At 37.9% G+C, this 16,240-nt stretch overlaps 1 protein-coding gene across 5 annotated transcripts in view; it reads right to left on the reverse strand.

Moving 5' to 3' along the window:
- The window catches only part of LOC150085655 (catenin alpha-like), a 499,984-nt gene that overhangs the window by 231,717 nt on the left and 252,027 nt on the right, over positions 1-16,240 (reverse strand). For all 5 annotated transcript variants that reach the window (XM_090374159.1, XM_090374158.1, XM_090374157.1 and 2 more), the window contains one exon: positions 11,462-11,554. In XM_090374159.1, coding sequence (XP_090230285.1) covers positions 11,462-11,554 — 93 coding nt within the window. The remainder of the gene's footprint in view (positions 1-11,461; positions 11,555-16,240) is intronic.

Raw genomic sequence — 16,240 nt, forward strand, 5'->3', positions numbered from 1 at the left:
TTGTGGGGGTGACCTTTATGAGGAAAACTTTTTTAATGTGAGGAACGAATTCATCTGTCCACCACATTTCGAATGTATCCCTAGTCATCCATGCAGATCGGTGATTATTATAATCTGTTGGAATATTAGTTGTGTTCTTTAAACTTCTAGATTTTGATTTTCCCACTACAGTCAATTTTAATTTGTCATCCCGTGAAGCATTTTTGCAGCATAAAATTGTTACCCTGTCTTTGCTAATTTTATATCCTGGAGCATTTCTTTCTTGTACAGATACCAACATGATTGGGCATTGCAAGCCAATAAAGTCCTGTCTTGTCTGCATTGTAATGGAACAATACCCTTTTCTTTAATAATCGGAACTAATTCATCACAGAATAAAGTTGCTCCCCCGTTATCTGCACTCAGCTTTTCACCCTCTACCTTTACCTCATGCCGTTCTTTAAATCGTTTCAACGAACCAGATGAAAATGTAGGTGTTCCAAACATTTCTAATTTTCCAAAAAAATATTTTGCCTTGCTTAAAATCATTTGTCCAGATATTGGAGTTCCTTCAGCTCTTTGTTGTAAAAACTACTTTATCATTGCATTTTCAAGTTGTTCATCTGTAGCACCTTTGAGCAATTTCCTTTGTGAAGCGCAAGCAAATGTGTCACATTTAGAAACAAATTTATCTATATTGGGCTGATTCCTGTAATTTTCTTGGTCAATTCCAAATTCATCCAGAAACTTTGAAACACTTCCATGTTTTTCACGTCTTTAATAATTTCCAGTTTCTTTTCCACTGTTTAAAAAAAAAAAAAAAAGTCGTTTTCATTTATCTGACATTTTTAGGGGTTGAAATGCGAGATAAATAACATGTACAACACAAGGCAAACACAGAACAGAACAGCTTTCACAATGTTTAGTAGACAAATGCAAATAGGTTACATTTGTATGTTATTCGACATTAGAACTGCAGCAGGTGTTTCAAGACACTTGACTTTGCATCTGCGAGTGTAAAAACATTTGACATGGTTTACCAGGTGTTTCAAGACACTTGACTTTGCATCTGCGGATGTAAAAACATGACATGATTTACAGGCGGCAAAACGAGAGACGCGACAGTGAATTCTGTATGTACTTTACATATCCACTCGCACAGATAAATAATGTTCTTTAAACGTTTGTTAAAAATAGCACCACATATACAGAGGACCACGGTTAATCTGACTATACAGATAATTGAGCACCAGATAACTGACGTTTTACTGTATTGGCCGATGTTTTACCGTGTTGGCTGATGACCCCCCTACATAGGGGGGTCATCAGCCAACACGATTTTTACTTCCAAGAACTTAAATGCTGTTTTTAACCAATTTTTATGCATAGATTTCGAAAATCATCATGATAGTTCCTCATCATGTCACAGTTATTAAATACATTGCCATATTTTGGTTAAGTTTTACCAAAATATGTCAATTTTGCATAATCCAGCCAGTAAACATACCTCCCTGTTTATTTTAACAGATATAAGCTAATTCTCTTAAATTTATAAATCGATTCTGGTCTCGGATTTCTTGTGATAAACATAATCAGACTTCTACCAATAGTTCTTGGATTCAAATTCCGATGCAACAATTTACAATTTAAAGAGAGTATACTTAGTGTTTTTTTGGCAAGGATTTTTGTAGACTTTGATTTCATTTTGGATTTTATTGGCGCATTAGCAACTAGGGCTATAATGCGCCAATTATAATGCGCGATTTAATAACAAATATTTAAAAAGATAAATCAATAAAAGAAATAACAATAACATATAAATTTTAAATATGATTAAAAACCTTTATTGCTTTCAAAAAGCTAAAAATAGCAGGCACACTGTGATTGTCAGATAAAATCTGACTGAGTGTACACGGCTCAATGAGATGGATAAAAGCGGTAGAACGAATATTGCTAAAATCTGGACAGTCAACTAAAATGTGTCTAATAGATAAAATTGTGCCACAGGACTCACACATAGGGGGTTCATCAGCCCTCAGCAAATATGAATGAGTCAAATGACTATGTCCTATGCGGGTCCGGGCAAGAACAACTTCCTCCTTACGATTCCTGTGCAGACTAGACTGCCACGGTTCAATTACAGGCTTTATAAGATATAATTTATTCGCAGTCTCTATTCCACGAGTCCTGCCATTGGGAGTGTATGTTTTGGTATATTATTTGCCTGTAGTCTGTATAGGGGACTGACAGGCAGCGGTTATTATTCGGAATTGCTGATTTGGCTGCGGCGTCAGCCAAATCATTTCCACTAATCCCAATGTGGCTGGGAATCCAGCAGAAGCGGATATCATATTCACGTCCACGGAGGAAGTGAATCTTCTGCTGGATACTAGACAGAACTGGATGAGGATTATATCTCACAGATATTAAAGCCTGTAACATGCTGAGAGAGTCGGAATATATAATGAACCGTTGGTATTGGCATTCACTAATGTGATCCAAGGCTAACTCTGTAGCATGCAGCTCTGCAGTAAATATGCTGCATTCAGAGAGAATCTGCTCCGATGTAGTGGTGTCTGTAAAGACAGCAGCAGATCCCACATATGATTCTGACTTCGAACCGTCTGTGTAGACTGGCGCGAAGTCGGAATATTCAGTTCGGTGTGCTGAATACAGCTGCAGATAGACCGACGATGGTGTGTCCGACTTTCCCCAATTTCTAAGGGACAAGTCACATGCTGGGACATGAGCATGCCAGGGTGGAAGGGGTTGCTTCGGTGTTTGGGCAACCTTGTCTACCTTGATATTAAGTTCTATGAATAGATCTTGGAGACGAATACCAAAAGGACGATTGGCAGTCTTACGGGTATTATGTAAATTTTCCCATCGTGGTTCAAAAACGAAGGGCCACGTAGGATGGTCTGGCAGGGAGTTCAGTTTTAAAGCGTAATTTAAAGACAAGTGCTTACATCGAAGCGATAACGGTGGTTCGTTTGCTTCGACGTATAAGCTCTGGACGACTGGAGATGTGCGATATGCTCCAGTAGCAATACGTAGGGCCTGATGATGGACGGGGTCCAGCCATATCATCAAGGTCTTCCTGGGAGATGTCAGTCCCAGGTGGCAAATAAAGAGAGCAAACTGTTAATATAAATCCCACCGAAAGGCGAATTGCAACAGCTTCCATGCTAGTTGTAATTAGCAAGGGCTGAACTAGGGTCTGATTGCTGATGAGGATAGCCACTCCTCCATGAGCAGAGCCATTCTATCCTTTCGAAATATTGTGATGTTGTGCATGGTGGGATCGTCATTTGCCTTTAGATATGTCTCCTGCAAGCAAAAGTAAACTGGCTCGTGCTTTTGCAGGACGGCCTTGATGTCATCAATATTTCGCCGGAATCCACGACAATTCCATTGTAGGAATTTAGACATTATTTGGGCTTGGTGGGTCCATCAGGCGGCTTCCGAGGTGCTGCGGACTTACTTTTATCAGTCTTGGGTTTATCTTTTTTGGGAAAGAATGGACGCTGTCCCATGTCCATTTCTTCCTCCACAAAGAGTTCCAAGACTGAATCTTCGGGTACCTCCTTCTGCTCGACATCCATGCTGTCGTGCGTACTAGGGGAGACTTTCCCTTTCTTATTCTTTTCTTTCATAATTACCTTTGTTACTTGTGGAGCATTAAGAGGTACCGATATAGGAGTGGCAGCTGATTGGTCCTTCTGTGCCAGTTTTTGAGAACTTAAAAGATAACGTGCAATAGGAGTGAAAGACTCCTTTGGAGGAATGGTCATGTCCGTCTGAGTTCCGACGGAACATCTTCCTGCTACCTTCTGGGCGTAGGTAGGTTTGTTGATATTCAGGGGTTTGACCGATTTCCTGGCCTCCTGGTACGATATATTTAGCTCTGCCTTCAGCCGTTGAATTTCTTTTTCTTCTTTCCACCTCTGGCATGCTCGTGAGTAGGCCGGGTGTTTGCCTTCACAGTTAATACAGGTGGGTTTTGCGGCTGAATATGCTGTTGTTTCGTGGTCCTTTGCACCGCATCGAGCGCATGCAAGGACTCCATGCCAGGCCATTTGAGAATGTCCATACTTCTGGCATTTAAAACACCGTAAAGGGTTCAGAACGTATGGACGCACTGAACAATTAATGTATCCAGCTTTAATCTCATCAGGAGGTTTAGGAGAGTTAAAAGTCAGGATAACGCTCCTGGTTTTAACAATTTTTCCATCCCTTTGCGCAGTAATTCTCTCGACGGCAATAACTCCCTGTGGTTTTAATTCGGAGCAGATTTCCTCCTCGGTTACGTCGAGAAGGTCCCACTCCGAAATGACACCTCTCAATGAATTGAGTGTTCTGTGTGGCGTCACTGTTATAGGTATTCCTCCGATTGATGTTGTTCGGAGTAGATGTTCAGATTGCCTGTCATTTTAAGTTTCAATTAAAAGGTCTCCAGAACGAAGCCTCTTAACTGATTTGGGTGAACCTGCTAACCCATCTAACCCTTTTTGAATAAAAAAGGGTGACATTTTACCAATCAGTGTTTCATTGGTAGAATGCATGATTAAGAAAAATTGGGACAGGCCCTGATGGTAATTCGGTTCGCTGCCTCTTTTTAGAAATAATGCTATCTGCCTCTCTGTCTAAATTTTCAGATAGGGACCGTGTTGGGGCCCCTGAAGGAGTAAGTTTATCAGGATTCATTGAGTTTTTTATATTGTTCAGTGCCCGGGCTCCCCACCCACCATGGAGCCCAAAGGGACACCCACTACCCAGCATGCAATAAATGCGCTCGGGAGTGGAACGCTAGGGCTGCCCAGACACTATACCCGCACTGCCGCCAGCCTGAATCCTGTCCCTCGGACCATGAGGGTAGGGGCGTGGCATTGACACGGTTGACCCTCGCAGGCGAGCCTACTAGCCGATTGATCCTAGCCGGGCCTTCCAGGACCTCCCGTCTTGTCGAAGCTGGGCCCCTCAACCACCAGGATCCCCCATTCCGAATTTCCACGGGTCGCAGCGCACGGCGAACACGCCGGATCCCATTGATGTAAGCCTGGAACCTGGGCTGTGGGCGTTGGATCCCAGTGATGCTAGTCTGAAAGTCCAGCAGCGTCACTGGGAGGTCCCCTCACCACGTACAGGTGCCCACGTCGAGGGGGTTTTGTAGGCTGTGCTAAGGTTTTCCAAGTATTAACTGATCATGACATGTTCTCAGGGTTGTAAAATCCTCCAAACGTAACCAGCCCCTCAAGAGTAGGAGAGGTGCAGCCCGCGACCCCTGTGGTAGCAGTAAAATAATTTCTGGCTCTATCTGCCGATTCACAAATATTTTTTCTTCCAGTGTCAAAACTGAATTTACATTTTCAGAAATTCATTTACTGCTACAATGAATAAGCAGACACATAGGAAGTGTATCAATCATCCAGACAATTTCTGTTGTTTGTGGATTTACTCCAAAGATTCAAAGGAAAAATATCTATGACTTTCCAAAACTTTTGTATTCTTTTTATTTCAGATATAAAATTAATGATCAAGACAAACCTTGGTCACCTCACAAGTGTTGTATTACCTGTACGACAAACCTTAGAAAGTGATTACATGGCAAACTCAAAGCATTACCTTTAGCAGTCTTTATGGTTTGGCAAGAACCACCTAACCACATTAATGATTGCTACTTCTGTATGAAAAATATATCTGGTATGTCTAAAAAAAGTAATCACAATATAACATATTCAAATATACCTTCTGCAATTTGGCCCATTTCACACAGTGACAATTTGCCCAGTACCAGTGCCCCCCCCCCCCCCCAAACTTAGGATAACAGTAGTGTGGAAGATAATAATGATCAAGTTCAACACGTTGAGGATTCCCTGGAAGACTCCACTTCTCAAGATGTTGATTAGCAACCAGTAAGTTCAGGTAGTGAGGTACAATTAACTATCAAACAAGATGAGTTAAATGATTTGGTTTGAGACTTAAATTATCCAAAAGAACAAACTGTACTGTTAGGTTCTAGGTTACAGCAGTGGATTATATTCATAGCAGGAACAAAGATTTCAGTGTTTCGAAAAAGAGATGAAAAGTTTTTTAAATATTTTGCTAGGGAGGACAGTATATGTTTTTGCGAAGACATTATTGGACTTCTGAAAGAACTAAATTTTGTGCAAAAGTCAGCTGATTGGCGTTTATTCATAATCAAGTTTCAAAGCAGTTTTGCTTCATAATGGCAATGAATTTCCATCAGTTCCTGTTTCATTTAGTTGGACTTAAAGTCATGAAAGTATGTCTAAGGATCTACATGCTATAAAATACAGGATTATAGTTTAGAACATATGCAGTGACCTTAAGGTTTTGTAAGATTTTGTGAAACCCCATGGTTTACGTGGGGATTTTACAAAATATTGTTGTTTTTTGTATTTGTGGTACAGCCTTGTGACAGCAGAACATTATGTTGTGCAAAACTAGCACAAGCGAAACAAGTTCATACCAGGACAGTGCAATGAAAATATATTTCTTTAGTGCAATCAAACAAGTTTCTTCTTCCACCGCTGTACATCAAATTTGGATTGATGAAAAATTTTGTGAAGGGACTAGATAAAGAAAGTAATAGATTTGTATACTTGAGAAGTGTTTCCTAATTTAACATATGCCAAACTTAAAGAAGGAATTTTCGCAGGACCCCAAATTAGGAAACTCCTGAAAGACTATTTTTGAAACCCAGTTAAAGGAGGTTGAATTGGCAGCATGGTGATATTTAAGGCGGTAGTACACGGTTTTTTGGGTAACAGGAAAGAATAAAACTATGAAATGTTGTCTAATTTAGTCGATAGCTACAAAAACATGGGCTCTCGAATGTCGTTCAAAAAATTCATTTTCTTATTTCCCATCTCGGATTTTTCACTGAAAATATTGGCAAATGTAGTAATAGTAGTAGTAGTAGAGGCATGTGATGCAAGAAAGCAAGAATATGAGCTTATATGGCTTCAGCCAAAAAAAAAAGAAAAAAAATTTTTCACACATCCATTCCCTCTGAAAGTATGTCCAGTTCCTCTTTGAATTTATTTAAGCTATCAACTTCCACAATGACAGATGGAAATTTGTTCCAGTAATCAAAAGCCAGTAATCACTGGCTAAAGGCAAATTTCCACACAACAATTCTACAATTGTCTTTTGTCAATTTGAATTAATGCCCCCTCAAAATTCAGTGTGTTCCAACACATTCAAGACCTTATACACCTCAATCACATCACCTCACCTCGCAGGTGCCAAGTTTCCATCCATTGCAATATGCAGAACTTAAGCCTTTCTTAGTTCGAGTACCTCTTCGTTCCCCTCACCAAACCATTGATATCAAGTGGACCAATCTGATTCATCCCCCTACTACTAGAGTTTGTATAAGTAAAGAAGTCCTTGCTTTTTTTCTTAGCATCCATTGCCAAAGATTTCTCATAATCTGCCTTTGCTTGCCTAGTCCTTTGTCACTTGATTACAGACTAGCTTATATCTGCCATAGGCTTCTGTGTGGCCTGATAATTTATATGCATTCCATGCATTTTTTCTTCTCTGCCACGAGTCTCATTAGTTCATCTGACACCCATTTAGGCCTAAACCTTGAACAGTATTTTTTAATCAGTATGAAAAGCCTAGAAGCTTCCATGATTAATTCCTTGAATGCTTCTCACAATTAGAATTTGCCGTGGTAACATCATCAGTTGGTCTCAATGTACAGCATTTAAAAACTGTCTGAGACCACTGTAGTCACCTTTATGAAAGCAAAAACCCTTCCCCTTTACCACTGATGGTAATTATATCTTTAAGTAAATTGCACATCAGTATACTGTGATCATGCCACCTAGTATTTCCTTTATCTGCAAATTCTAATGCACGAATAATCACTCCTGATAACCAGATCAAGAGTATTACCCTCTCTGGTTGCCCCCCAACCATGCTGCCCCTGCAGAAAACAATCATCCAATAAATCCAGCAAAGTCTTGCTAGTGTGCAAGTGACCAACCCACAAGTTCCAGTCAGTATCTGGGAAGTCAAAATCCCCCATTACAATACAGTCTGATTTATTGGCCCATTGTATTTCTTTGTACAATTGTTCGTTGTACTCATTAGTCATTAGGCCTATAACACACACCTAATCTCATTTTGCTTTCTCAGTGCTTATGTCACACCAAACTGACTCAACATTGCAATGTCCACCTATGTCAAATGGATGCACTTCCTTGTGAGTGATGAAGCAGTTCATCAAGCTATTTTCAGAATGGAAAAGCAGTATACCAAGGTCACTGGGATCCTATAATGATGGGGGATTACTGCTTGTTCCTTGTGAGGGAGAGTAAGCAGGAATACAAGAGAAACTCCTTTAGGAGCAAAAGTTTTTAAGGACAATTACAGATATGCTGATTATATATTATTGAAATATAATGATTTTGCAATGATTTAGAGAACATAATATTTTTTACACTTGTATTATAATAAATATAATAAATAAATTGGTAAAATAAATTTGCACATAAAAACATCTTCAACAATATCTGGGTGTAATTATCTCAGTATAAAGAATGTAAGATACGCTGCGCTGAAGGGCTCTGTTCATATTTTCAATTGCTGACATAACACTTAATAAAATAAAAGAAACAAGTAAATTGCTTTATTCAACCCAGAAGAAAGAAACATGAACATACTTTCTGCATGACTGATTATAATCCATAATTCTAAGAAACTATATTCGGAATTCTTTTTCTTGGGAAGCTCAATAATTTGTCTGCTTTGAAAATTTCTTTTTGAGTATGAATTGATTTGTATAGGAGTCAGTTGCACTCATCAGTGATTACCTGTTGTACTTTTCAATTTGTTAAAGCTGGATAATGCTCATATTGCTTTTCTTACCAGTTTTTTAAATAAACTTGTCAAAATCTATTTAAGGAACTGGTAGAATATGTTCTATTCTACCAGTATAGTTAACCAAGTCATAGCCAATGTGTACACATACACTTCTTCAATTTTTTTTTTTTTTTTTTTACTTCAATGGAATCCACGAGTTGAAACTATTTAAATCTTTCCTTTTTTAGCAATTGTCACTAAATTCATCCACTTTCACAGAAAGGCATGTAATTCCCTTTTTTGGCATAGAAATTAATATAAAAGGAACAGTTTATTACCACAACATGCTCAATCTCCTCTTTTAGTACTCTTACTACTCCAGTAGGTGCCTCCGTAGCCAGGTGGGAAGGAGCAGCAGTGCGTAGCACACGCTTCTTGATTAGAATGGGGTTTGAGCCTGCCACCACCAAATACGGAGGATGCGGAAAGGTCAGGGAATGACCAGCGTATATCCCGCAGCAATATGGCCTTAGTTGCTAATGCTCCAAATAACTAACTAACTACTCCAGTTTTAAGGACAACCATACAGCAGCATTATCAATACTCACTAGTGCCAAAGAGTGTTTTGAAACAAGACCAATAGTTTTGAGTTGTTTAAATGAGGTCCAATGTTGTATCCTTAAAAATCACATTCTAGTGTTGCACCAAAACCAAGCCACATTTGATTTGAATAACTCTTTATTCCAAAAGATTACCACAATGGGATAACTTGAAATCACTTAGATTACTGCCATCTGTAGCAATTGAAAACAGTTTTTTTTCAGAGTCAACACTACTACTACTTCTTTCCCTACAGATACAATTTCACTAACAATACTTATTGTTTCTCTTCTTCCAGAACCGTACTTTTCTGCTTTTTTCTATTGAGAATAATATTTCTGAACAATGCAACTGCACAATTCAGAGGAAGCTTATGCTGTATGAAAAATATGCAAATAAACTTTTGGTATATAGGACATCACTGTCACCGCAAAATGTAACATTTATTTTTCATTTCTTTCTGTGCACTGTCTTTATGCTTATTTGTTTACAAATATCTGATTGCATTGCAATTCCCTCTTGAAATTGAAAAATTACAACTACATATACAAAAAACAAACATGTTACCTATTAGAGGTGAAAGTGATTCTTGCACTGTTTCTATTGGAACATGCAGCTAGCTGGAAAGCAAGGTGCTGGGAATTTCAAGGCATACAAGTAAGTGAGTCATCATGGAACAGGTAAACACATGGCTATGTCAGGGTAACTAAGAGCAAGAATAGGTGCATGTTATACTTGCCTATACACCAATGCTAGGAGCACAGCAAATAAATCTGATGAACTGGAAGTGCTGGTCAAGTCATCAAATGCAGACATTGTAGGAATATCAGTGATGTAGTGTCACCCTACTTCTGGTAAGGGGGTCAGAAGCCTAGGAACCCATCCAGAAGACACTTTACTCGTATGTAACCATTAATGGATGATGTTCTCTTTAGATTCTACACTAATTTGAAGTCCTTTGACGCTAATACAGCAAGTCCTGCAGCTAGTCCTTTGATGCTAATACAGCAATCTTCCAGGGTTATTGCCTAATTTTTGCAACAATCTCTTCCATTACAGCAGTTGCTGAGCACCCTAGGATTTCTTCATCATGCAATGGGGTTCTTCCACATTTGAATTGTATATGGCAATGTGCAACAACACTGTAACATAGGCAGACTTCTCCATAAACAGCAACCTTTTCTTTGTGGATTGTTTTCGATATTTTCCCTTGCAGAAAGAGGAAATGAATCAATGATCTGTAATCCACTTTATCCATTGTGACACTTGATTTCATTCAGTGCTGCAAAGAAAAAAAAATGAACTGCCAGATTGAAACCAAAATTTGTGTGGTTGCTTTAGAGATTTCAAAGTATCAAACAAAAAAATTCCGTCTTTCTATCACAACTACTTTTGGTTGAATACAACCTCCAACCCCCCATGTATTTGTCCATATACTAAGCATAAAATACACTTTTGATACAGTGTGCAATGCCTATAAAAGTAAAGTAGTATTTAACTGAGGTAAATAGTATTTAATATAAAATTATAAAATTTTATATCATATAAATACTATAATTTTATAGCATTTTATATGTTAATTAAATTTCATTATTTTTATAAAGAACATGAATTTAATGCTGCAGAGTAAAATTAAGAAATAGAAACTCAGGTAAAGAGCTATTGTAGTACAATGGCTTTACTGTTATTGCTTACAATCATTTGTAAAAGTCTGGGTTCAATTCTGTTGTTTAGCTAAGCATACTGTCCCCACCCCTAAAGATTTATTTAGAATTTTGTTACAAATGTGGACTTTATATACATAATTCAGAAATTCATCAAATGCAGGGGGACTTAAATTACTCTCATAACAGACTCATTCCACATTAATGGGAAATAAAACTAAAATGTGGAAGAAGAAGGAAACTCAGTTAAGAACCATTTATTGATTTTGCAATTTTGTGTAAGAAATTAATTTCTGAGAATGCAAATCAATGATATTTGAAAGGGACATAAAAACAATTCATTCTGATATTCAGTGTAATATTTAAATCATTAACCTTACCTGAGGACATAAGTTTTCAATCTGAGCTGCAGCAAAGCGTACCATCTTCACACCATCTTCATTGTTAGACATAGAACAAGCCAAATTGGCAACCTGAAAAAGTATAATTAAATTGTACTAACTGGAATTACCATACCATAAATGCATTCAAATTATACAAGATTTAATAGGCATGATTCAATTAAAATCCTGAAACCTATTAAGCCATTTTACGCATCACTTTTAACATTAAGATGTGTTACATCTTAATGTTAAGATGTGTATCCTACTGTTGTAACAAATGCAGTACCTTTCAGAGGCTCAAAGTATATTAATCATAGATAGCAGTCAAGGATGTACGGAGAGACTGATCTACTAATACCTTCTACTAGTACCAATACTACTAGTTTCCAAGTGACATATCCTCAACTGGATTTTTTACATGTGGAAAAGTGTCTAATGCAACCTGTGATCAGTCCAGCCAGCTGGCAGCCAAAAATTGTATAACAGCATGCTAAACCTTATGGGACAAAAATGTAATCTGACACCCACTGTCACACTCTTGGTTATCTGCTCTCGAATGTGCCACATGACTAAATGATACGTTCGTTTATGGTGTTATAGATATAGTACAAGATTAAATAAATATTCTTAACAGCTATAATTTTAAACAGGTTTTTATAATCTATTAAAATATAAATCTTGAAATCAATTCTATTCTTTAGTAATATTCATATTATACTTATATGACATTATTTATGACTTAAATTTATTCTTCAAATTATTTTTGGTAATTTACTTCTTGGTAAATTGCATTCCATCTAAGTAACACAGCCCAACATGTATTTTTCAAATTAATGTCTTATGGATTCAAGATACTTCTCTGTTTTTTGCTTTGATTTTTCCCATAGTGGAAATAGGGTTAATGACAAAAGTGTAAAGATGTCATGATGTTCGCTGAATTCGACTAAGTCAAAAAAAAATTAATAAATCCAAGTTTTATAATAAAAATTAATACAAACAAAAAAATTCGTTTATTTACGCTGTGCCGATCTGAACACCTTCCGGCAGTCAATGTGATGTCACGTTTTGATTCCTACTACTAGATCTGTTCACCTATACGAAACCAATAATAAGTGTCCCCCCCCCCCATATGATGTGAGCAATACACAAAGGAACCAGTTTTTAACTGCTTCCTTCGTGTATCGTGGCCGTGAGGTCCAGCCGGAGAGTACGGCACCATCATAATATTCAAGCCTGAGGCGGGATTCGAATCTGCAACCAATGAGTTGCCAGGCAGGCACTTTACCCACCCGGCTAGCTCGGTTGGCAGTGTATTATTAAATACAAGTGACACCCGCTTAACGCTGATAATTCGTTCCGGAAAAACAGAGCACTAAGTGAGCACCGCAATCCCACAAGGTAACATATGTATTTGTGAGTTGCGGTCGGTGCCATAGGATATTTCCTAATCAATAATAAACGATATTTCCTAATCAATAATAAACAGTAGGGAAAAGATGCACAAATATCGGTCAAAATATTTAATATTCAAATATTTGTACATATAAAATATTCTGCATTACATACGTATATAATTTATATGGTAACTACTTACGTATCAAAATTAAACTTAAAATTCCAATTAAAATCAAGAAAAATGTGTCGATTTTGGGTTGAACTTTGGCTCTCTTCCAAATAAACTAAAAGGGGTATTAATTTTAAATCCCCCCCGCAGCATTACCACCTAACAATAAAGTCAACCGATCCTTCACCGCTTTAAAACCTGGCATGTTTTTTCTTCTTTCAATATGAAACTTCTTTTAGGCACTCCTTTTTCCGTAAAAGTCCAGCTTCATCTATGTTAAAAACTTGAGAAGTATAGCACATAATACCCCTCTTCAATAATTTTAACTTCTTTTTTGAAAGTTTCGGCTCCTTTTTTTTTTTTTTAAGTGAGTTTTCTTCAGATCATCATATTGGCTAATCTCTTTCTTTCTTTCTCTCTCTCTCTCTCTCTCTCTTTTTGTTTTTTTTTTTTTTTTTTTTGTTTTTTTTTGTTTTTTAAATATTTAAAATTAACTGAATTCTGCATTGGATATTATCTTCAATAAAATTAGTTAAATGCAACAAAAAGTTTCTTAACCACCGTAATGCAGGATAGCAATCAGAAATTTCCTTCTATAACAAAAACTCTTGGTACAATTTATTAAACTTTGACTTCAGCTCAATGTCATTTTGTAACTCAAATCTTTCCATTTCAATCCTAATAGCCGGCCTAGCCCTAGTTGCTTGCAGTGGAACAGCTATCTTTCCCACTGCTAAAATTAATTCTTTATTTTTTTTTTATAATTGTTCTTACAGTTAAACTTGCAAGTCCTAAATTATGGCACACATCAGCTTGTCTTTGACTGGAATCGATTCGCTTCAAAACGTCTAATTTGATTTTCAAATTCAGTCTTTTTCTTACATTTATAGTCTTCGTACTGCGCTCAGACGTTGTTGCTTTTTCATTCTTATGGGCCATTATTAACTCTTTGAAAATGTAACTGCGTTGGTTGCATTAATTATGATACAATGTTCATGTAAACTGTCCGTTTCTCATGATGTCTAATACGGTACTGAGTGACGACTAGACTTGGGATAAATGCATATAATGCACAAGCAATATACTTGGTCATTTTTTAAAATGTTGAGCTCGGAACTACGTAACAAGTGACTGTATGGCAATTAAATTAGCGTGCAAGAAAATTTCTCAAGTCGGCGTGGGAAATGTTTTAATGCCATTTTGCTATTCATTTTCAAGCTATAGACTCCATCAAATGAAACGATTTCGTTAAATATGCCAAAAATGCAATCTGTAAAAGAGTGTTATAGTCAGATACGGGTTATAATATAAGAACAGCATTATAGCGAACCGCGTTATAATGGGGGCCTGCTGTATACTAAACAAAAATAACTTCCCATTTGTGAATATATGACTATAGTAGTGATCGTGGTGTGCCACAAAATTTTAGTGTCTTTAAAAGTGTGCCACAGCAACGAAAATGTTGAGAAACACTGCTCTAAATGCCCTACTCCCCTAACTGCTAGTTAGGGGAGTAGGGCAATTTAGATCTGCATTTATCTGGTGATATGGTTCAAAGTAATGCTTGCACTCCTGATGAATTCTTGTTTGTTGCTACAACAGCCGATGTTGATAAGATATTCAAAGGTTAGCAAAGTTTCAAATGACGGGGAAGAGAAAGCTTGGAATACAAACCTAAAGAACTTCAACGGGTGTGTCAGGATAGTAAACTATAGAAGATTACTTCATCTCAACTGTAGGTGGTAGGTGGTAGATGACTTTCATCAACCGGTGAAATACCACCACTTTGCTTATTGGAGGCTTGAAGTGGTGAAACCATGTTTAGTCTCTAGAGCAAAGTTTCCGGAATCCCCCCCCCATACTTCTCCTTCAACCCATGCACGGTACTAAGTACTATAGGTTTTGATACCTTTCGTGTTTGGGGTTTTCATAAAAAAAAAAACTGGTTCTACAGTAATTTCAGGAGTGTTGTCAATATAACTGCTGAATTTTATTTCCTGGTTAGGACAATTAATGCTGATATAAAATTAGGGCTAACAGAAATGGGTTACACTACGGTACTTTTAGCATTAGCATTAGTAGAGGCATTTAATGCAAGAAAGCAAGCTTATGCAGCATCAGCCCAAAAAAAAAAAAACCCACTTCCACTTCACCCCTCTGTTCGTTCAAAATACCTGTCCAGCTGAGCCTTAAACTTATTTAGGCTATCAACCTCCACCACAAGGGATGGAAGTCTGTTCCACCAACCAACCACCCGCTGGCTAAAGGCAAATTTCCGCACGTCTATCCTACATCTGTCTTTCCTCAATTTGAATTTATGCCCTCTCAGGTGATTTTCCTGAGCTAGAGGAAGAATCCCATCAGCATTGAGCATGCTTAAACCATTCAAGGCTTTATACACCTCTATCAGATCACCTCGCTGGTGCCTAGTCTCCAGACACTGTAATTTGGAAAACTTAAGCTTTTCTTCGTAAGAGCACCCCTTTGTTCCATTCACTAATCTTGTTGCCCTTCTCTGTACTCGTTCCAGCAGCTCTACATCCTTCTTGAAATGAGGCCTCCAGACCTGTATACAGTACTCTAGGTGTGGCCTGACCATCGCCTTATACAATGGAACAATCACCTCCTTATCCCTGCTGGAAAAATTTCTGTATATCATTGACAATACTCCATGAGCTACTCTTGCAGCTCGTCTGCACTGCTCAGAGAACTTCATATCTGCCTGCACAACCACCCCCAAGTCCCTTTCATTCTCTACCACTGCCAGTGTAGTACTACAGAGTTGATACGTTGCTCTGGGGTTGCTGTTTCCCATGTGTAGTACTTTACATTTGTCAATGTTAAACTTCATTTGCCACCTCTCAGCCCATCTACTCAACCTTTCCAGATCCTGTTGCAGCAGCATAGTGTCAGTAGTGTCCTTGACAACCCTGCCAACCTTTGTATCGTCTGCAAACTTGGACATTAAGCCCGATATACCATCATCAATATCATTTATAAATACAGAAAACAATAATGGACCCAACACTGAGCCCTGAGGGACTCCACTAATAACATCAGTCCATGATGAGGTGTCCATTGATTACCACTCTTTGTCTTCTCCCCCTCAACCACCCCTTTATCCATAGCAGCAATTTGCCTCCAATGTCACACTGCTCCAATTTGTGTAGCAGTCTTCCATGTGCAACAGTATCAAAAGCCTTTCTAAGATC

Source organism: Mastigoproctus giganteus, chromosome 5, assembly GCF_048544385.1.
Source record: "Mastigoproctus giganteus isolate SK-2022 chromosome 5, ASM4854438v1, whole genome shotgun sequence".
Taxonomy (NCBI): Eukaryota; Metazoa; Arthropoda; class Arachnida; order Uropygi; family Thelyphonidae; genus Mastigoproctus; species Mastigoproctus giganteus.